Source organism: Setaria viridis, chromosome 5 (assembly GCF_005286985.2).
Source record: "Setaria viridis chromosome 5, Setaria_viridis_v4.0, whole genome shotgun sequence".
NCBI classification, from domain to species: domain Eukaryota; kingdom Viridiplantae; phylum Streptophyta; class Magnoliopsida; order Poales; family Poaceae; genus Setaria; species Setaria viridis.
Window position 1 is genome coordinate 24,959,884 of NC_048267.2, and position 21,076 is coordinate 24,980,959.

Genomic DNA, 21,076 nt, shown 5'->3' on the forward strand with positions numbered 1-21,076 from the left:
TAGTAGGCTCAATGGACATGATTTCCCAAAGTACTAGCTTTTGAGACTGCTTGGAGGCGGTACCTGGGATTCCACCAAAAATGACGTTGAGAGTCTTGGATGGGGTCTGAAACTTGCCCTCGCCGTCTTGGCCTTCGTCTACCTTGGCTTTTCCCTTGTCATTGGTGCTCAAGGGTTTTGGCAACTCCTTCATTACTCTGCGTAGGCTGTAGCAGTCTATCGCAGGTGCCACAGGCATTGTTTCTTCAGAAGCTTGCTGAAAGTAGGCCTGTATTCATGTTTGCTGGATCCTTTCTTGGCCAATTGCGACATCACTACGACAATGTTGTCTGGCTTGCACTTGCGGTTTTGACCTCTCGAGTAGTTACTTCGATGGTCACCATTATGGTTCTTGTCATGGTCCTGTCCGTTGCCTTGATTGTTGTTGTGTTGGCCTTGATTGCGATTCAACTCGAACCTTTAGATCTCTTTATCTTCTTCATCTGCCCAAGATTGTGCCATGGTTTTGAGTGATTTGACATCTAGAGGATGTCGTCTGCTGAAGTCCTGAAACATGCGGCGATCGTAGAGACTGTTCTAAAAGCAGTCAATTACGTCTTCTTTTGAGATGTCTACGATAGTGGCTTTCTTGTCGAAAAACTGATGCAGGTAGCTTCTCAGAGTCTCGTCTCGCCGCTGTTTGACTTGTGCCAAGTCGATTCTGTTGCCCGAACGCTGCATTGCTCCCGCGTAATTATTGGTGAACGCCTTCTTCAGGTCTTGCCAAGAGTCGATCGAGTTTGGCTTGAAGGACTCGAGCCAAGTTAGTGGTGCAGTTTCCATGCATATGGGAAAATATATGACTTTTGTGTTATCAGTGCCCCCTATAGCTTGAATTGACAGTGAGTAGCATCGCAACCATTGGACTGGGTCTTGCTTGCCATCGTACTTGGAGATACCCAGAGGTGTGAATTTATTAGGTAGGATAGTCTTTCTGACCCGACTTGTAAAGGTGGGGGAAGCTGTCATTGTCGTCGCCCCTGTAATTATCTTCGAGTTCGCGTTCATGACGCCGTCCATTGATGATGTTTCGGGTGTCGCGATTGCTATTTATCTTTTGTCGGAGGTCCTTGATGTCATGTGCGGGTTTGGGGTCAGCTCTACGGTGGCGGCGGCCTCCCGTAGAAGTTGTTTGACTACCCTATGGTATATCTCTATTCTGTCTTGGGCTTTCAATTGCACCTCAGTTATGTCTGGCATCCTCATGTAGTCGAACTGAGGGTCCTGCATGGTCTCTGTGGATACTGCCGTGTTGACTTCACACCGATGGGGTATGTGATATTGAAGGAATCGGGTTCTACCTATTGAGTAGTTTGTAGGCATGTTCCGCTAACTATGATAATACTATGGTGTACTTGTCTTGTGGCATGGCGCGAGTGATGAGGTCAATGGAAGCGACAATGGTGAGGGGCGTTTGGTGCTGCCACGTTTGCACTACCTCAAAAGCTTTGTCTAGGTTGGTGATCGGGAGCTGACTTGCCAATTGTCGGTGACGTTCTGCTCTCGATGCATTCCTTGCTCGCCGTCGGGTTCTCTGCCTTTCGGTTTCTTCCTCGACGACGTTGGCAGAGAGTTCATCCTGGAGACATGATCTGGGTGACGCTCCTGGCAAGGATTCCACTCTGGTTGTCGTTGATCGCTGCCTCCCCATCACCCACTATGATAAGAGCAAAGAGTTCTCTGTCTGGAGAATAGGTACCAGAGCTCGAGGTGATGACTTCTATGGAGCCATCGTCTTCATGGAGAGGGGACAAGGGTGTTCCCTCCTGGTACGGAAGAATGTTGAGGTGGGCGATGAGACGTGATTCGTTGTCTTGGGCAAGAAAGGACGGCTTAATGTCTGGCCAGTAGACGAATCTTCCTTGAGGTGTTGAAGTAATCACTAGGCTCTGCTGTGGACCTGATAAAGGGGTCTTCTCAACAAAATCTGAGTAGAGATCAAAATCACGGTCCTCAAGCACCTCCAAGTCAGATTGCAATTTGGACAGGGTTGATTGATGGATAGAAATCGCGTTACGAAGTCCAAACGGGAATTGACTCGGAGTTTGGTTTGATTCACACGATGGCCAGATTGCCTGCTCGTGGGGATCAATTCGAGTGGATGTAGAGCTCGAGTTGTACTCGAACTCGCTTCTAGTTAGATCGAAAAATTTGTTCTCGATAAAATCCTCCGTGGCTTGATGACGAAGGTTGATGTCGTGGAGCTTCTTCTCCGGAGCCTTCGCGATGTAGCGGTGGAAGTTTCTAGCGCCGTCTGTGATGCAAACCCAGGAGCCAAAGATGAACGTCGTGCCTGCTATGAACGCGACTGCGGGCTTGATGATCACTTGAGCCATTGAACTTGCAAGGGGAGTTTTGGCGACTGCCCCTACCTGGTGCGCCAGCTGTCGGTGTTTAAACCCGGCAACCTACCAAGGGAGTACCCGAGGTAGAGTTTTAGTTGGTGGGTGTCGCTGAAATCAGGAACTCGATGGTGTACGTAGGCACGCGATTTAGATAGGTTCGGGCCGCTAGATCACGTAATACCCTACGTTCTGTGTGTAGCTTGCTCGTATTTGATTGAACTTGTCTGGAGGGGGTCCATGCCCGCCCTTGTATGCTGGGGGAGCAGGGTTACAGGTCGGTTGTCTTACAAGAGTACTAGTCGGATTCGACCAGAGAATTCTGTTCCGACTAGGAAGAGTAGTTTCCTTGTCCTCGACTAGTCCCTTGGACTCCATGTAGACTACGTCGTCCTGCACTATAGCCTCGATGTCTAATATGTCTCAGTGTATAGCTCCATATGTGGATCTATCCAAACATTCTGGTGGGCTCATAGATGTATGTACAACATTGATGACGAGGATAGGGTTGAGAATTTGTTTTGGGTGGATGGTGCAGCAAGGAAGTTGTATGAGCTCTACGGTGATTGTATATCTTTTAACACAACATATTTGACAAATGCATACAATATGCCATGTGCACCTTTCCTAGGTAAACAATACCCTCCCCCTTCCCCCTCCTCCAATCTCCTTAGCTCTAAATTTGCACATGGCATGACTAAACGAAACTTAAGTTGATGTTGTTGAAAAAGACATGCCATGACAGACTTGCTGTGTGACTGAACATAAGTTGCTACTTCAAATATATACAAAATGATTATATGATTGCACATAAGTTTCTGCTTCTGAAATAAAAAAATATTGCTACTTGCAAAATATATACAACTTAAGTTTTGGTGGTCAGCTCTAATTTGTTTTTTGTTCAACAAAATTTCAGGGATTGATAGGAATGGCTTAAGTATACAGCTGGGTTGTAGGTCTTGAGAAATGAGAAGACCGATGGGTTTATATGGGTGTTTACTGAATTCAAGAAAGCGATGGGTGGGAAAGATCCTGTTGTTGGTGTTTTGACCCGGCAACTTACTGAGGAAGGTGCCTGAGGTATTGTTCTGGTTAGTAGGGCTTGTTGAGATCAGGAACTCGAAGGTAAACACAGACACACAATTTAGATAGGTTCGAGCTGCTAGATTGCGCAATACCCTACGCCTATGTGTGTTGGTTGGATTGAATTGCTTTGGAAGGGGTCCCTACCTGGCCTTATATTGCCGGGGTTAGGGTTATAGGTCGGTTGGTTACAAAAATATTAGTCGGATACGACTAGAGGAGCTCTACTCTTATTACAACAAGTACTTTCCTAATCCTTGACTAGTTTCTATCTTTCCACATAGACTATGCTGCCCTGCGCCATGGTCTCCATGTCAGATGCATTTTGGTGTCTAGCCCTATATTTAAGGACTATCCAAACCTTCTGGTGGGCCCATAGATGTATGTACGACAAGCCCCCAAATACTTTTTAGTCAAATATAGCAGTTCTGAGTACTTTTGTAGACTACACCGACTAGTTTTGGTGCTCTTCGAGTACTTCGTCTGGTTGAATCTTCAATGGTTCCCGAAAACTGACATGTGTCTAGAATGTGCTCAAGCGTCATTTAATTTTAGTCTTCTATCTTTCAACCTTGAATTTTATACATATGGAGTAGCCCCCCGAGCCGCGCCTTAGGTTGAATCGAAGAATCAGGCAGAGGGTCAATCCGTAATTTGCATCACTTTCCCCTTAAAATCCGGAGAAAAAACTTTTTGTCGATGGACACGTGGCACATAGCCCCCGAGCCTTTGGCCGACTAGTTTGGTGGGTATAAGGGTGAAACTTTGGTCAACGTGACTATCTGTTGAAGGAAATCTTATCTTCTACGAAAATAAAGGTAACTGCCAATCAGGTTTCCTGATTTGAGGGAATCCTTTAAATCAAAATCCCTTTAATTGCACAGTTATTACTGTGCTGCTATTATAAATGATGGAGGAACTTATCCCTTCTATGTTACCCTTGCCATTTGCCTTTCCAACTTCCGCACCTGAGCCCTAGCGCCACCACTGCCCGATCTCCGAGCACTAGCACCACCGTCCCCCACCACTCAGCCCCCAAGCGTATGCGGTAGAAAAAGCTCGTGACATCAAGGATGGGGAGAAAAACTGCTGTTGTTAAGCCTACCGAGGGGGAGAAGAAGAAAAAAGGATCTAGTAAGGGAAAAAATCTTCAGTTGCCGGTGCCAAAGTCCGGGAAAATCGATTAGACCGCGCCACCAACTCCCGCTTGTGCTTGGAAGTGGTCATCCTTGAAAGAGGAGGGGATCAAGGCGCTTGTGGCCTCTAAGCTGCTCCAAAATCAAGACTTCATCAGTTGGAGATCCGCCTATGGCAATCCGTGGCCATTGGAGGAACACCCCAATGAAACGGTAATTTTTGCTCACTTCATCGAGTGCGGCATTGCATTGCCATCTTCTAATTTCTTCCGAGGTCTTCTGGATTACTATAAGTTGGAGCTGATTCATTTGAACCCTAACAGTATTCTCCACATTGCCATTTTTGTTCACTTCTGCGAAGCCTTTCTGAATATCAAGCCTCACTTCCAGTTATTCCAGAAATTTTTTCCGTGTAAAGCCGCAACCGATGAGGGAACACACTCTAGTAGTTGGAGGCGCTGGTATCCAGATGCGGGAGAAACTCATCAACTCGTATCTGGATTATGAGTTGATAGACTCTAATGCTAGGTGGAAGGAAATATGGTGCTACATTGGCAACCACGATTCAAAACTAACCAAGCTGACAGGACATCGTGTGACATCCCGGCCCAACTAAGGATGAATTGAACCCACTAGAGGACCATGTGAGCGGCATGTCATGTGTGTGGATAATAGTCCCGCCTTGCTTGTTGAGGGTAGGTTTCACCAAGTGCCAAATGCATTGCAATCCCCAGGTTAACTTTTTTATGCGAAGTGAGGACGAAAGCGTAAGCAGGGTTGATGCGAGTGTGTGTTTTACTCTACGTGCGAGTAGGACTAAGCCATATTTGGGACTGGGCCGTTACACATCGCCCCTCCTGGAATAACCGGTGGCTTTATGAGCCAACACATGGGGATTGCCTCCAACTACCCGATCTCATTGATAGAATAGCCAAGCTGAAGCAAGAAGGGCTCATTGGAATTGGAGTAACCTTCAGTTTTATGAAGTGACGAATCCAGTCCTTTTACCAGTGATGCCACTGGGGCTATGAGTATACTGGTGTTAATAATCCATTTAGACTGTCTCCTGATGAGCTCAGTACAGATGAAATTATGGTGAGGCTGAATCAGATGTTCAAGAACGTGGGCAAGATCCCCACTATTGTGCGGGAATTCAGTGCCGCCAACCCGCCAAAGCCTGTAAGTACCCGTGGCCGTAGCCCCCAAGTACTTATGTGAAGTTGTTGGGTTTGTTAACTTGTTTTTTCTTTGGAGGAAGATGTCGGCTTGCACTTCTCTACTCCTCCTCCTCCCGGATCGGACGTTACTTGCGAAGCTGCTCCTCGCGTGTATATGACGGAGAGCACAAAGAGTGATGATGACCAGGAGGAGGAGGTACTCGAGTCCTCTAGCAGCACTAGCTCTGACGCTGCAGATGAAGTCAAGGCTCAGCCATCTGCTAAGGCTAGGTCTTCCTCAGGAGCAAGGAAATGCTCGGCTGCTGACGAGTTGGAAGCCACAATCCCTCCGCCATCGAAGAAGAACTGAACCATTGCTGCGAAACGGCCCGTGAAGAAGTCTATCACTGCTGAAGATGTGCCTCCTGCGGTAATTACTTATGAGGAAGGACAAGATCATGAGGATTGTGTACTCCCAGTAGGCGATTCCAATGTCACCACCGTGCCTACTTAGGATGACATTGGTGGTTTGCAGGTACTCGAGCCAGTGACGGATGCTGAGAAGGTGGCTGCTCTGGCTATGCAAGATAGGTTACCGGTCATTGAGGAGGTGATCAATATTGAAGATGATCCGTAGCCTCCTATTGCTGTTGATAGCAACATATCTAGATTGGTGGTGGACCCTGTCGGCGCAAGAACAACTCGAAAAGTAGATGCAGTGGCTAAGGCTGGCAATGATCGTGCTGCAACCATTCAAGCTGCGCCAAAGAGACCATCTCCTACCATCAAGCTGTTGCGCCTTACAAGAGAACCCTCTTTGAAGTTGATGAGATCTACAAGGTATGTGTTGCTGCTCCTTTGAGTACTAATGGTAGCTTATGATCGACTTGTTGTGTCTCTAAAGCTTTGTCTTATGCAGGAAATCCTCTAATATGGACCTTGGAGGGCCTAGCTTGAGGCCCGTTACTGATGACGGTAGCCTCTCGGTCCAGGTTGTTGTCCCGGCCCAAGTAAGTCCATAGCCAGAGAATCAGCCTGCGATGACGAGTAGTACAGGTGCTGTGTCTTTTGTAGCACCGTTGATGCGAGATGTCATATCATCTTTGACTGACGTTGTAGTGCCAGCCCCCGAGCCAGAGATGGAAATTGAAGCGGTGATAGTTTTGGAAGTTGTGCTAATGCGTCTTTCGAGCCAGGTCTATCGACAAACCTTGCCGTGGTTCCGCTTAGCACAACTGATTCCGAAACTCGTGCGGACCCTCTGTCAGGTGGAGAAATTCATCTTGAAGATATCCAACTGATCAATGATCCTTTGCTGCACGTGGATGCAGTTGCTGGAATGATGGAGATGCACCACCGTATTGGTGCTTACATAGAGCTGTGCTTGATCCTACTTCTTCCATTGATAGATAACTTGAAATTAGTACCCATGCCTTGATACGAGTACTTATTGTGTGGCACAGGATGTCATCAAATGCTCCCACCGCAAGTCTCAGATGCTTAAAGGCTATGGGGATAGAATACTCCATGCTGAGGCCCTTAAAAAAGAACTTGCCAAGGAGAGGGAGTACTCCTCCCGACTGCTGATGAAGTATGATGGAGCTGCCGTTGAGTATTGTAACCGCATCCAGCAGCTTTTCAAGGGGTGCAACAAGTCATTGAACCAGCAGATCAAAGGTAATTGCTCTCCTTGTTGGACTCAGAGTATTGATTCTGTTTGTAATACTGATCCTCTTGTGTATGATTGGTGCAGCGCTCGAAAAGTCAAATGAAGATCTCCAGAGACAAGTCACAGATTGGAAGAACATGCATTACCATGTAGCTGATCAGCATGATAAGCTAGTATTAAAATATGAAAATCTGGAGCATCACTTGGAGAAAGAGAGAAAAATGCGCGAAGATGGTGAAGTTGACTTGGTCAATGCCATGAAGACCATGCGTGAGACTGAGATGATGATGGCGACATCGACTTTGAGCAAGATTTTTGAAACTGCCCAACCAATTGCGGGATATGATTGAGCCACGAGTTGAGGGTGTGGAGTCCCGTTCGCTGGAAGATATACTCAAGGATGTGCTGGAGAAGCTTTCTAGCTACATTCAGAAGATGGCCAAGTCAATCTCCTAGCAGGTGTTGAGCTTCGTGAAGTCGTTCTACCCGAAAGCCGATTTGGCACCCATTGTTGAGGGCTTGGCGGACGACTGTAATGATGAATCTCTTCAACAATATATGCGGGAGATGTCCCCAATTGCTAAAGAAATGGCCAAGCAATTGAACCTTGAGTAGATCTGTATCAAGTAAACATTAGTATTGTAAAGAAAACGATTATGGATGCTTGATGTGTAATTAATGTAGTCTTTGCGTAATTATTTTTTGTTTTGCGACTTGTTATTTTTAGTGCTTCTCACAATTAATCCTGATGCTTGCTCATACGATTAATGTGAGTGTTTGCGCACAAGGCTTGTTTTGTGAGCCTTATCAGATGCATATTGTAGAGTACTTTAAGATCGCATTATCCTTTTGTGGGTTGCTATTACTTAGGCTATCTGGTAAGTAGACCTCTGGGCGAGTGGTCTCTTCAGGGTTTCGTTGACTAGAGCCTATCTTTGCAACCTCTCTGGGTTGTATTGATGTTGTGTTCTGGAAAACCTGAAACTGCGAACTTGTTATTACAAGCCGCAACTAGATAGATTTGTCTAGTGAATAGTTACTCAAGTAGTTAATTAACTCCAGAGGTACTGATGGCCTATTTGTTGCAAGCCGCTAAGGGACAAATTTGTCCAATGAGTTAACTAACTCATGAAGTTTACTACGAACTTACTTTGCAAGCCGTGATTGGACAATTTTACTCAGTGAGTTGAATAACTCATTAAGATTTTGCAGACTTGTTATTACAAGCCGTATTTTATTCAGTGACGCTTATGTCATGGGTTTCTTTTTCCTGTTGCTCTTCTTCTTCATCCTCTTGTCTAGTAGTGAGAGCGAAGAGTTATCGTTCTAGGGAATAGCTTCCCGAGCTTGAAATGATGTCCTCCGTGGTGCCGCCTTCCTCGTAGATGGGTGACAGAGGAGCTCCCTCTTGGTACGGGAGAGTGTCAAGGTAGGCGATAAGGCGCGAATCATCATTTTTGGCAAGAACGGGTGGCTTCATGTTGGGCCAGTAGATGAATCTGCCTTGGGGAGTTGATGTGGTTACCAGGCCTTGCTGTAGACTTGATAAAGAAATCTCCTAGTCTGGATCCGAGTAGTAGTCGAGATCCTCAATTGTATCCGTATCGGATTTTGATCTAGATAGGACCGCCTGATAAACAGTGGTCGTGTTGTGGAGTCCGAATGGGAACTAACTCTAGCGATAATCCGACTAGCACGATGGCTTATGTGCCGGCTCGTGCAAGTTAATCCGACCGGCGGAAGAATTCGAGTTGTCCTCGGATTTGTCCCCCAGCCTCTGGCTAGGTCAGAAATTGAAAATTCACCGAAATTCTTGATGAGACCCTCTAGAGTTTGGCGCTGGAGCTTCATGGTTTGCTGCTTCTTCTCCGGGGCCGACGCAATGAGGCGGCGGAAATTTCTAGCGCCGTCTGCGATGCAAACCTAGGAGCCGAAGACGAACATCGCGCCTGCTTCAAACACGATGATTGGCTTGATGATGACTTATGCCATCGAGTTCGCTAGTGGATTCTCGGCGAGACCCTCTACCTAGCGCGCCTACTTTTGGTGTTTAGACCCAGCAACCTACCGAGAGGGGTCCCTGAGGTAGTATTTTGGTTAGTGGGGCTTGTCGAGTTCAGGAACTTGAAGGTAAACATAGACACACAATTTAGTTAGGTTCGGGCCGCTAGATTGCGCAATACCCTACGTCTTGTATGTTGGTTGGATTGAATTGCTTTGGATGGGGTCCCTTCCTCATCTTATATTGCCGAGGGCATGGTTATAGGTCAGTTGGTTACAAGAATACTAGTCGGATATGACTAGAGGAGCTTTACTCTTATTACAACAAGTACTTTCCTAATCCTTGACTAGTTTCTGTCTTTCCATGCAGACTATGCCGCCCTGCGCCGTGGTCTCCATGTCAGATGCGTCTTGGTGTCCAGCCCTATATTTAGGACTGTCCAAACCTTCTGGTGGACCCATAGATGCATGTACGACAACTGTGACAATCATAACTAACCAGGACCTTGCAATGAAAGCTACTATTGCAGAAGTTTTCACCACATCGATGCATAGGAATTGCAGGTGGCACATCATGGAGAATGCTAGCAAGATCATGGGTTCTTTTTTGGATGGAAAGGAAGATCTATCTAATGACTTCAAGGATTGTCTTGATAACAGCTGCTCGCCAAGAGAATTTGAGGGCAAGTGGCAAGCCATGTTGGATAAACATGGCTTGAATGATGATGAGAGATTCAAGCATCTGTATGGATTGAGGGAGAGCTGGGTCCCCGCTTATTTCATGCATTGCTTCTTTCCATTCCTCCAGACCACAGCTCAAAGTGAAGGCTTCAATGCTGCCTTGAAGCGCTATGCGAACCCAAAGCAATCAATTTTCAACTTTGTTCAACAGTACAGGAAGATCCAGCAAAGGAGTTTTGGCAAGCAGGACTTGCATGAGGCAAAAATGGTTGCAAAAGTTGCCCACTACTTGACAGGTCACCCAATGAGCACCAGATGAAAGAAATCTACACAAGGCAGCTGCTCAACGTGTTCCAATATGAGCTCCAGCTACTATATTGTTCGCATTGAGGGGGATGACCTGATAGATGTTCCATACAAACGTTGTAGAGAGCTGCTATACGACACTAGAACATTCAGGGTCACAATAGCCAGATCTGAGGGGGCGTATAGCTGCACTTGTTGTAAATTCTAAAGGGATGGTGTGCTGTGTTGCCACATCATAAGGCCTTTGATGCACTTGTTGTTCGTGAGGTTCCTAATCGGTACATCTTACCAAGATGGTCAGTTAAGGATGTGGATGAGGATGATGTGGGAGTTGATAGTGAGTCACTGCAAGCACAGAAGCTTACAAGCCAGGGGAAGTATATTGTTCGTTATAGCAGGATGTGCAACAACTTTTCAAAGATTGTGAGACCATTCATGGGGGACAATGAGGGCTACGGCGTTGTTTCAAAACATATGGATGTGATGCAATGTGAACTTGTAGCATTGAAGAAGAGGTGAGCGTCAAGTCTTGATTCGGGGCTGCAATCCGAGCAGGTTGATGTTGAGCAATCAACTAGTGTTGCAAGCTCGAGGCCGCTCAAAAAGCAATGCAAGAAAGCAAGTGCATCTACAACCCAAGGAGACGCTGCTGTGGCTTCGCAACTTTCTGGTATGTGTCATAGTGTATTCAACTATGATGCAAGTTATATTCATTTGAGCTGGCAACTTTCTGATTGATGAAAGCAACTTATGTAGACTTATGTAGCTGTAGATTGAAAAATGATGGAGACTTATGTAGCAAAGTGTTCTTTTTATTGCAGCATCGCTTGGTGGTGATAAAATGATCAAGGACCCACCGATAACAAAAAGGCAGGGGCATCCAAGATCAAAAAGGTGGGTTGGACCTCGTTCCACCAACGAAGAAACCATGTGACTATTGTGAATCTATTGAGCATACTACAGCTAGATGCCTGTCTAAGCCGCGAAGGAGACGTACAAAGGCACTTGCTGATAAACAAATCAAGCAGGATTAGTGGTGTAGGGGGTAATCTGTAGGAAAAATTTTGATTGTTAATTTATGAAAAAAAAGGAATCAATGCATAGGAGATTTTTTTAATTAAGATTATATATACACATTGTGGCGACTTGCGGTTGCAAACACTGTCAACAAAAAAAGTTTTGAATTTTGGGTCAGGCCAAAAAATGTGGCAAATTATGACTTGTGTAGTTGCAACCCAGCTTGGCCAGGAGCAAACACTATTAGCGCTCTTGTGTTTTTCGCAGGAGCGAGCAAACAGCAGTGCGATTGAGACTTGTCTCAGAAAAAAAGAAAAGTAGAGATTGCCTTCTCACTCCCAACAGGTCAGCACAATATTGCTGCCGTTGCCCCCTTTTTCACAAGAATTTCTATCCAGCCATTTCCAAAAATCTGAAAAGGCAGTTGCATACCATCCCAGCAAAAGAATACACCGAAAAAACAAAGAACTGAACTTGCAGACAAGGGACAACTTTTGCATTCAACAACTTTTTGAATTGAGTGATTCGACTAGTGCTGAATTTGTCAGATAATTCCACTAGTGTCTGATTACATCTTGTTTTTTTATATATTACACCGAACAGAAGTGGTTTATTGACACAGCTACACAGAAAGTGATTCTCCTTGGAAAAGAAAGTGTTGCTCCTTGGCTAAATCTCAGCTGTCTTTGAGCTTCCCTCTCTGTTGGGAAAGAAAACGAGAAAACTTGTGACCTAACAGAGTTTCGGATTCTTGGAGCAGAGCTGAAACAGGCACATTTTTTAGAGGGGGCACAGCAAGCTTACTCTTTTAAGTAGTGGATGAAACACACCCCTCCAGTCTGCTATGTTTATAGGGGCGTTGATCCATTCCCAAAGCACAGCCTTTCTCAATTTGAACTCATCGTATCCTATAAACACGGGCAACTTACTTCCATCCCAATATTGTATTGCCTTGATTGTGAACAAGCCACAGTCGTGACTGGAATGGATTAAAAAAAGAATTCTAAGATGATGGAAAAACAGTATGTGAGCAATGACATCAGTTATGGAGTTGCTCTCATAAAAATGTGGTTGAAAAACTATGTGCTTACATTCCAAATTGCTTGAATCCGGCAATGAACTCCAGCTGAAATGTGAAAATCAGCGTTGCCTGGTGCCCTTGCTGAGTCAATGATCTGGAACTTCTTGGCTTCCAGGTTTACTGCGATTGTAAACCAGTGGCCGTCTGCGTCTGGTACTTTGTCATTTTTTTGGTGGATTGGGAATAATATCTGTGAAATGAAATCGTACATATTATTTAGGCAGCATTAACAAGTTGTAATTTTCAAGGGGAAAATAAATTCATGTTCAGCGCAAAAAGTTACTTTACCATGTCATAATCTGTGTTTAGGAAGTCAAAGGCCTTCTCTACCAGCTTGTCATACATTCCATTGGTCATCATTTTTATCTGCCCCATTAGCAAAAAGAAAGGAAAAAAAGCTGAAAAACATGTATGTGATGTTGCTATTCCTGAGATAAATATAAATCAGAAAAGAGGAAAAAAGGCGGTAAACAATTAAAAATTTACTCAAACCCATGGAGACATAATCTTTTTCCTCTTTTGCTTTGGGTCATTTGAGAGCACACAAGTTCCCATGTGAATTGCGTTGGTGTTTAAGGATCTGTTCATCAGCAAACTTCTTGCTATTTCATATGCACTGACAAAAATTTCTGTGGATCTGAATAGAATTGGGCTGCACCAAAAGTCATGCAAAACAAAAAGAGAAAAAAGGGGGCATTTCTCAAATAATTTGCCGCGAATTTGTAAAAGGAAAAACACAAGTAACAGAAACACCAGGGTACCTCAAGTCAGGTTCATATCTTGCCCTGTCGTACTTGGATAATTCAGTGTACAGTTTGTCCTCTTCAGGCCTTGGTGTGTATTTGAGGATATGCTCATCACATGGTTCGTCATCTTCATGTGTTGGTTGTTCAGTGGTTTGTTCTCTTGTCTTGTTACTTGAAATTTCCATTGCTTGCTCATAAGCCTTGTTGATCATTGACTCAGTGATTTCTCCTGATGATTTAGTTGGACTGTTTTCCTGGTTGTCGTTGAAGCCAAGGGAGAAGCTTGGTGCATCTGGTGCATCCTTGAATGCTTTGCTCTCCTTGATTTTAACCTGAGATCAAGAGCCACACAAAAAAAAGAAAACATTTTAATATCTTGAATTTTTTTTAAAAAAAAACACATGTTGCTCTGTGAAGTTGTGTTGCTGAAAAATTACATCTGATGACGTTTGAAGGGTGTTGATACACTCTCCCGCAGCTGCTTGTGTGGTCTTGGCAAGTTGCTACATATATGTGAACATAACTTGTTAGTATTCTTACAAAAAAGTTACTAGGCGCAACAAAACAAATTGTGTAGAGGGGCGCCCCCGAATCCTTTTTGGAGTTGTCTTCTATTTGGTGCGTCTTTTCCACTCCTGTTGCTGTCTTTTCTTTCTGCTTCCGTGTATATACTACCGTCCTTGCAGCAGTTGACTCTTGATTCTCGCTATCATTTGAGGTTTCCTTGTTTTGCCCGGCTGCATCCGCACCTTGGTCCCCTTCGATTTTGTTGTGTGAAAGTGGTGGCAGTTCACCGACAACCTTGACTTCCTTTGCAAGTTGTTTCCTCAAATTTAAATTTGTTCTCCGAGCACACCTCTTTACCCTTTCTGGTTTGACTAGCATATCTTAGACTATCTTAGCTTGAAACTTCTCAACTTGTTCCTTGAGTTTCAGATTCAGTTCCTCAGCCATTGTGTCCACATCCTTCACCTTTTCAATCTCTATCTCAGCAAATTGGGCGAGCATTTTTCCCGTGTCAAGCTTTGGCCTTGTCTCTAGAATTTCTAGAGGTTCAAAGACCTTTTGATTTGCAATTTCCTTCGTAATAGCTCGCTGTTTTGGTGGTGTGCCCAATAACTCAAACATTGACATGCCCCAAACAATCCTTGTGCATTTGCAGGTGTTGGGGGTGTCAGATCTTCGTAATACTCATTGCAGCTGTTGGAAGCTTCGCCATTGCTGTGACCTGGTGTCCCCTGATTTTTATCGTTGTCCTCCTTGAACATATTTGCTGGTGTGGGGTGTGTGTCTTCCTGCCCTTCAATTGAGCACTCCTTTGACACATTTTGTAGACCATCTACCTTGGTGCTTATATCAGCAGTGATGGCGTCGGTGTGAGCTTCTTTGTCGCCATCTATAATATCATGCCCTTCATGGTTGCACCCTGCCAAAAAAATATTTTTAAAGGAAGAGAAACACAATTAGTGGAAAAATATAAGTTGCTGCTACTAATTTGCACATCACAAACAACAAAAAAAGAGATCAACAACCAACACCGGAAGAATGCTGCGCAAAAACATAAGTTGCTGCTACTGGTAATACATAAGTTGCCTCTACTAGTAATACATTAGTTGCGCAAAAATCCACCATCAGGAGAATAATTTGCTTGAGCAATGACACATGCAGAAAAAGCAATGACACATTATAGAGAAAAGTGACTATTCGCAATGGTGGGACAATAAAAGCTTGCTATGAATACTAGCAAATTACACTAACTGTGAGTAGTTTGCTGTCTTGCTATTTTGCAGGAAACCTTATTAAAATTGAACCTGTGGTGTGTCAGGGTCACGTGCAACGTTTCTAAATTAAACATATCGACAAAGATTATAGCTAAAACTCTTCGCACAGCTATTTAGCTAGCAATCAAATTATATATAGCAACTACCGGCTTCCATTGACAAAACCATACTAATCACGAATAAATGAGGCACTAAGTGGAAGGACATATAGAATCTATGATCAATTAGTTAGTGTGTGTTCTATACTTCTATTATACATGGTAACAATGAACTATTTGTGGCTCTGACCGTTTTGATGGCAGCCATAGTGTCAAAACATTCCAAAACCATACAGCATGATGATAGAACTATTCAGCAAACAATCCAGAAATCAGCATGTCATAGCCTAAACTCTGATTAGTTGTAAGGGGGAGGGGGGTGGGCAGCTGAATTACCTTGTTTTGCAGCAGCAACTGACTGGCTCTGTGATCCAGTAATATCTACTTGTACAGTCTGGGATCCATCACCGCTGTTTGCATTGCTCCTGGATGTGGCTGATGTATCCCTACATGAAAACACACAGATTGGTGTATCCCCTACATCACGCTGAGAAGGAGGAATAAAAAAGTTTTGCTGCGTGTACCTGATAGTGTTTTGGATTATTGTGTTAGTGAACTGTCCTTCCCTAGGAAGGCTATTGTCTTTGCATTCATCTCCATGTTTGCTGGCCTTAGGATCGACGTAATCTTCTAATTCCTTGCTACTGCAGTGCTCATCGTTATCTCCTATGCCCTCGTCAACTTGTGCCGTGGGGCTATCTTCTCTTCTTTTTGACCTAAGCTCATGAGTCCCTCCACTGTCATACTCTGACCCATCATCACACTCCATTCTAGTGCCGGATGGCGTGTCACTTTTATCTTCGAACTCGTCCTCATCTATTGTCTCAGCGTTCTTTGATGGTGCTTTTTTGCTTGCCTTGTTGATCTGCCTTCTTAATCCATGAGAAGTGCTTGGTTGGCCATCAGCAGCGGCGATAATCCATGTTAGTGTGATAACTTGCGCTTGTATGTTAGTGTGATAACTTGCGCTTGTATGTGGGCCAGCATTATGATATGCTTGTCGTTGTTGAAGACCATCCTGACACAAGTTGCGTGTGAGGTTCAGCACAGCTTGGTTGATGGTTGTGCAGCACAGCTTGGTTGATGGTTGTGCTGAAATCACTCAAGACATCCTTGAGAGCCTCTCTGTCCTGCAGCTACATGAGTCGAAAAAGGGCTGTCATTTTACATGTGTCCGCATTTAACTCCAAGAATAGAAAAAAGTGGATGAAAATTAAAAAGAAATTTACCATTGTGATGGAGTTTCCTGGCATGTTTGAATTCACAAAATCATGCACTCTCTGTGGTGGGATTAGCATTAATTGGGTTGAGCTCAAGTGTTCTGGTTTCAGCTGCAGGAAAAAAGGGTGGAAAAAAGGTTAGTGAAAAAATGTTGAACACAAGTTGCTAGTGGTGAATGGCACAAGTTGCTGGTGATGAATATCATAGGTTGCTGGTGATGAATAACACAAGTTGGTAGTGATGAAAAATCAAAAAAAGGTGAGTTGCTGGGCTTACTGGTAATTTGCCGAACTCAGTGTCGGATACCCTGTTCATGGAGCAAACTTTTGTAACAATGGTTCCGATCCAACCAGCAGCTCTTATTTCCTCTTCTTGGTCTACAAGCTGGCCCACTTCAAGCGAATCAGGATATAAAACCTGCCAAAAAAATAAAATTCATTACTTGTGATATAAAAAAGAAGAGGGGGAAAAGTGCAGTTAAGAAAAAGGAGAGATTAGTACACTTACAGTTAGGAAGAAAAGGCACCCCGAAACAAACTTCTTATCACCTTCCTTAAAATCTGTGGGTTCAATCTCTCCATAACTAGCCGGCACCAGTTGTAGCTTGCAATATTTTCTATATTTGCAATTGGATGGAAACCTCGAACGCACAATTTTGTGCTCGATGCGGGCATAGGAAAGTACTGATGGCAAAGATGAGCCAATGTTGGAGCCACTTGACACTGGTGTTGCCCTTCCCTTTTCCTCCAACCATTTTTCAGCTTCAGCAAACGATGGTGCCTTTTGATCCTTCTCATGACCGAACACTTTGTAGAATTCAACAAAAGTGTTAGTGCCACTTTTCTTCTCATAGTCGATGTCATCCTCACCCATTGGTAGACAAAAACTTTGTGGACAGCATGGGCATCAACTTTTATTCTGCCCTTGAATGGGACCTCCAGCTCTGATGTCTTTGTGTCAAAAATCTTAATGAGCCAAGCAGACCTTTTCTCTGGTACATAGGTGCATTTGATTTTCAACAACCCTCCAAAACCAACATCTTCAATAGCTTTTTTCGATCATCGTTCAACCCTTGGTTGATGGTGATGAGTTTTCTAACAGAGCCTTTCTTCCTAACATCCTGGAAAAAAAAATAAAAATGCAATTAAAAAAGGGTAATTCAGTTCACTGCGAGAAAGAGAGTGTGGTATTGGTCATTATTCAACTAACAGTTGCATGGTTGTGTGTATTCCTTGTTTCATTGTTACCTTATCTGGTCGCCTTTTCAGTTGATCACCTTCTTCCATTACAGCTTTTCCCTTAAAATCATTTTCTACATCGTCTGACCCTCCAACCTCTTTTCTCTTCATAGCATTAACAGTTTCATTCTTGATGTGCTCCTGCCTTCTGGTACGTCTGTTTAGTGCTGCCTCTGCAATTTGTGAGTCCTCGGACCTTTCCATTCTTAAGGAAGCCCTGGTCATTCTCCTTGGGGAGGGGGCTGGATCGATGACTTCAAGTTTTCGCTTTTTTGCCATGCTGAAAAAAGTTCGCATAAAGGGTGGATGAAAAGATAATCAGTTACTGCTTATTTCTGGAGAAGAAACACAGTTAAATTGCTACTACCCCCGCTGAACCATGTAGGGACACAGGCCAGCACATGCATACATCAGCTTTACTGCTAGAAAAAGAAGACGTACATGCTGACTGACTGAAGTAGAAAAAAAAAGCTGAACCGCTATGCCTTTTACTGCTAGTCTACTCTGCTGCTGTGCTAGTATATGCTTATGCAGCTAAGATTTCTGAATAAAAAGTTGTTACTTGTGTGCATGAGATTGCTACATAATTTCCTGTTTAAACACAGTACCTGACCAAGTGGTACAACAAAAACCAGTACGAAAAAAGCCATTTTACATAGAAGCACAAAAACTGAGACTGCTCCCTACCTAGAACAAAACAGCAGACATGCATGTGTATTTTTTCTATATTATGGCATATAGCAAACATTGTAGCCACCTTGCACACTAGCTGTGAAAAGGCAAAAATTGGAACCTCATAACACTAAAAACAGTAGACAGGTTCGCAGTAAAATTCTATTAGAAAAAAAACTGTACATGTGGTGTATTTATCTCTGAATAAAAACTGCTACCCTCCACAAGAACAAATTGCTAGTGGGAAAAAATGTACATGTGGTATATGTCTCTCTGCATGAAAATTGCTACACTCCACAAGAACAAATTGCCAGTACGAAAAAAATCCGCGGGAGATGTTGCTAGTGCGTATAATCCAGCGAAAAATCATTCATCAGCATCATCCCCCCCATCCCATCCCTCCCAAATCAAAACCTAAATTCCCCCCAAAATAAGCCGAACCCTATAAGGAACATTCAGGGGGAGGGGGCTCACCTCGATTTGTCGGTGGGGTGTGCCGTACGCTTCGCATCGGCATTTGTGCGTCCTTCAGCAACCGACGCGTTGTCTTGCCCTCCGGTGGTCCGGAGACCGTCGGCATTTGTGCGCCGCCGCCTACCCTCGGTGCGGGTGCGGGTGGGAAAGCGCGCGGAGGTCGCGAATCGCCTCTCGCGGGCACCGCCGATGAGGGGCCCGGCTGCGACGTTGCCCTCTCCGCTCGCGTGTCTGAGTAGAAGGGAGTAATGGGCATGTCTAAGGCCAATCCGTTTCTGGGAGTAGTAACGGACGTGTCTGAGTAAAAAAAGAGGCCCACGCGAAGGCTTGCTACGCCGAAGCGTCACGCGGTCGCGCTGTGTTAAAAAAAAAAACTAGATGGAAGCATGATGCCTCATCTTCGCCCCCTATATGCCTTGGAGATAGAATTTTTGGTAAGGTTGTTAAAACCATATTTTTAGGATTCTTGGAAATGCTCGTTATGATGTTCGGTAAGATATGCATGACTATATTTATAGCGTCTAAAAAGGAAATAAAGAAACACACGTCTAGCCATACACACATTACACACATAGACATAGCACTGTCTTTCCAACGTGCATCAATACAAATGCCAACATCCGCACCAGTATACTTCCTCCATCCTAAATTACTATTTGTTTTGATTTTTCTAAGTGCAAAGTATTTGCTATGTATCTAGATATACAATATATCTTGGTTTTTCTAAGTGCAAAGTATTTGCTACGTATCTAGACATACAATATATCTAGATGCATATATAGCGAAAACTATGTATACCTAGAAAAATCAAAATAAATAAAATAAATAGTAATTTGGACGGAGCGAGTGCATCACAACTCTTTGCCGGACGCACGCACGATGCCTCAATCGTCTTCCAAAAATCTTATAAGACGCGCCCCTTGGCCTTGGAGATAGAATATTTGGAAATGCAGTACACGCGCTCAAATACGGCGGCACACAGTGTCCATTGTCCTTACGTATCGTAACTTCGAAAAACAAAATCTGCATCTGTCTTAACCTAACTAACCCAACAGTTCTTTCATACACGACTATAAATTCCAGCATGGCATCCGACTCAAGTGCCCACAGATCAATCTGCATCGACGCTGCAACTGCCCCCATGGAAGGAAGCAGCCGGAGTGCGCGCGCCACCGCGGCAGCGGCGACCAAGCAGAAGAAGAAGAAGCAGAAGAACGGGCGGCCGGCGGTGCCGCCGCGTGACGTGGTCCCTTTCGACCGGGTCCGCGGCGGCATCAGCGGCGCGTTGCGCGACCGCCTCGCCGCGCTGGGCGCCACGGAGCCCTCGTACCTCGCGGGGAAGACGCTAAAGATGAGCGACGTGCTCAAGAACCAGGCGCGGCTTCTCTTCTCCTGCAAGGGCGAGTCGCTGCCGCGGTGCCCCCTCACGGCCTGCCTCACCGAGCGGGAGGAGCGGTACGTCTGGGACGACAAGGGCGGGCTGCTCGTCACCGCGCTCGACCGCGGCGGCCGGAGCTACGACCTCACCTGCAGGTACCTCGTCTCCAACTACGGCTACCGCTTCATCACCGAGTGGAAGAAGCTGGTCGGGGAGAACGGCCTGCGCCAGGGCATGCGCGTCGAGCTGTGGGCGTTCCGGTCCCCGCAGCTGCCCAACCGGTACGAGACGAGAGATGGAGGGAAGAAGGTCGCCGTCCGCGAGGAGATCGGTCACCCCGACGGCTCCCTCGGCATGGTCGTGCTGCAATACGACGACGAGTCCGATCCGGAGCGCGGCGACGACGAACTTGGCGAGGTGGTGCCGGTGCAGGAGACGGGGACGACGGGGCAGATGAAGTCTGAGGCGGCGGCGCCAGAGGAGAAGCTAATAGCCAGTGGTGGTGCTGCGTGTGCTGAGCCGGCGGTGACAACGGAAGGGATGGTTGAGAGGTTCGAGGTTAGAATATTCCTTGCAGCGATAGGGCTGGTTATGCTAAAGAGGCGCTATAACGAGACGTAAATAGAATGAGAATGAGGAAGGTGGAAAGCACAAGCTACAATGTTGAAGGAAAAAGTTGTAAAAGAAGCCATTGACGAAGTCACGGAGAGCTTCGAAAACCTGTAAAATTTCTTACTGTTGAGTACATGAGGATGCAAGGATCCACATTAAAAAATTTGTAAAAATTTCCTAGACCCTAGCATTTTTCTGTTGATTACAAGGTTAGTCTTACGCACGCACTCGTACCACTATCAATCAAACAACACTCGCACAACTAGAAGCGTGTATAAATATAAATCATGGGTATCATGATTTTCCTAACCCCATAAGTACATTCATAGTCTCATATGCAGTGG

At 45.0% G+C, this 21,076-nt stretch overlaps 1 protein-coding gene across 1 annotated transcript; it reads right to left on the minus strand.

The window, feature by feature from the left end:
- Positions 1–11,905: 11,905 nt before the first annotated feature.
- Positions 11,906–17,231, minus strand: LOC117855777 (uncharacterized). The gene is made up of 10 exons (XM_072293968.1): positions 16,866–17,231; positions 16,635–16,775; positions 15,662–16,155; positions 15,474–15,583; positions 13,696–14,684; positions 13,274–13,590; positions 12,801–13,164; positions 12,523–12,702; positions 12,236–12,410; positions 11,906–12,131 (listed from the first exon to the last, which is right to left on the minus strand). Exons 1-5 carry the CDS (start codon positions 17,229–17,231, stop codon positions 14,305–14,307), a joined length of 1,491 nt encoding a protein of 496 aa, XP_072150069.1. The 3' UTR covers positions 11,906–12,131; positions 12,236–12,410; positions 12,523–12,702; positions 12,801–13,164; positions 13,274–13,590; positions 13,696–14,304.
- Positions 17,232–21,076: the final 3,845 nt, after the last annotated feature.

Excerpts from the sequence above, each read along its gene's own strand:
- LOC117855777 (XM_072293968.1), bottom strand. The coding sequence starts at position 17,231 with ATGGGTGAGGATGACATCGACTATGAGAAGAAAAGTGGCACTAACACT. Across the intron at positions 16,156-16,634 it reads CTGAGTTCGGCAAATTACCA|GATGGTCTTCAACAACGACA; the intron begins GTAAGCCCAGCA and ends AACTTGTGTCAG. Across the intron at positions 15,584-15,661 it reads ATAATCCAAAACACTATCAG|GGATACATCAGCCACATCCA; the intron begins GTACACGCAGCA and ends GTTTTCATGTAG.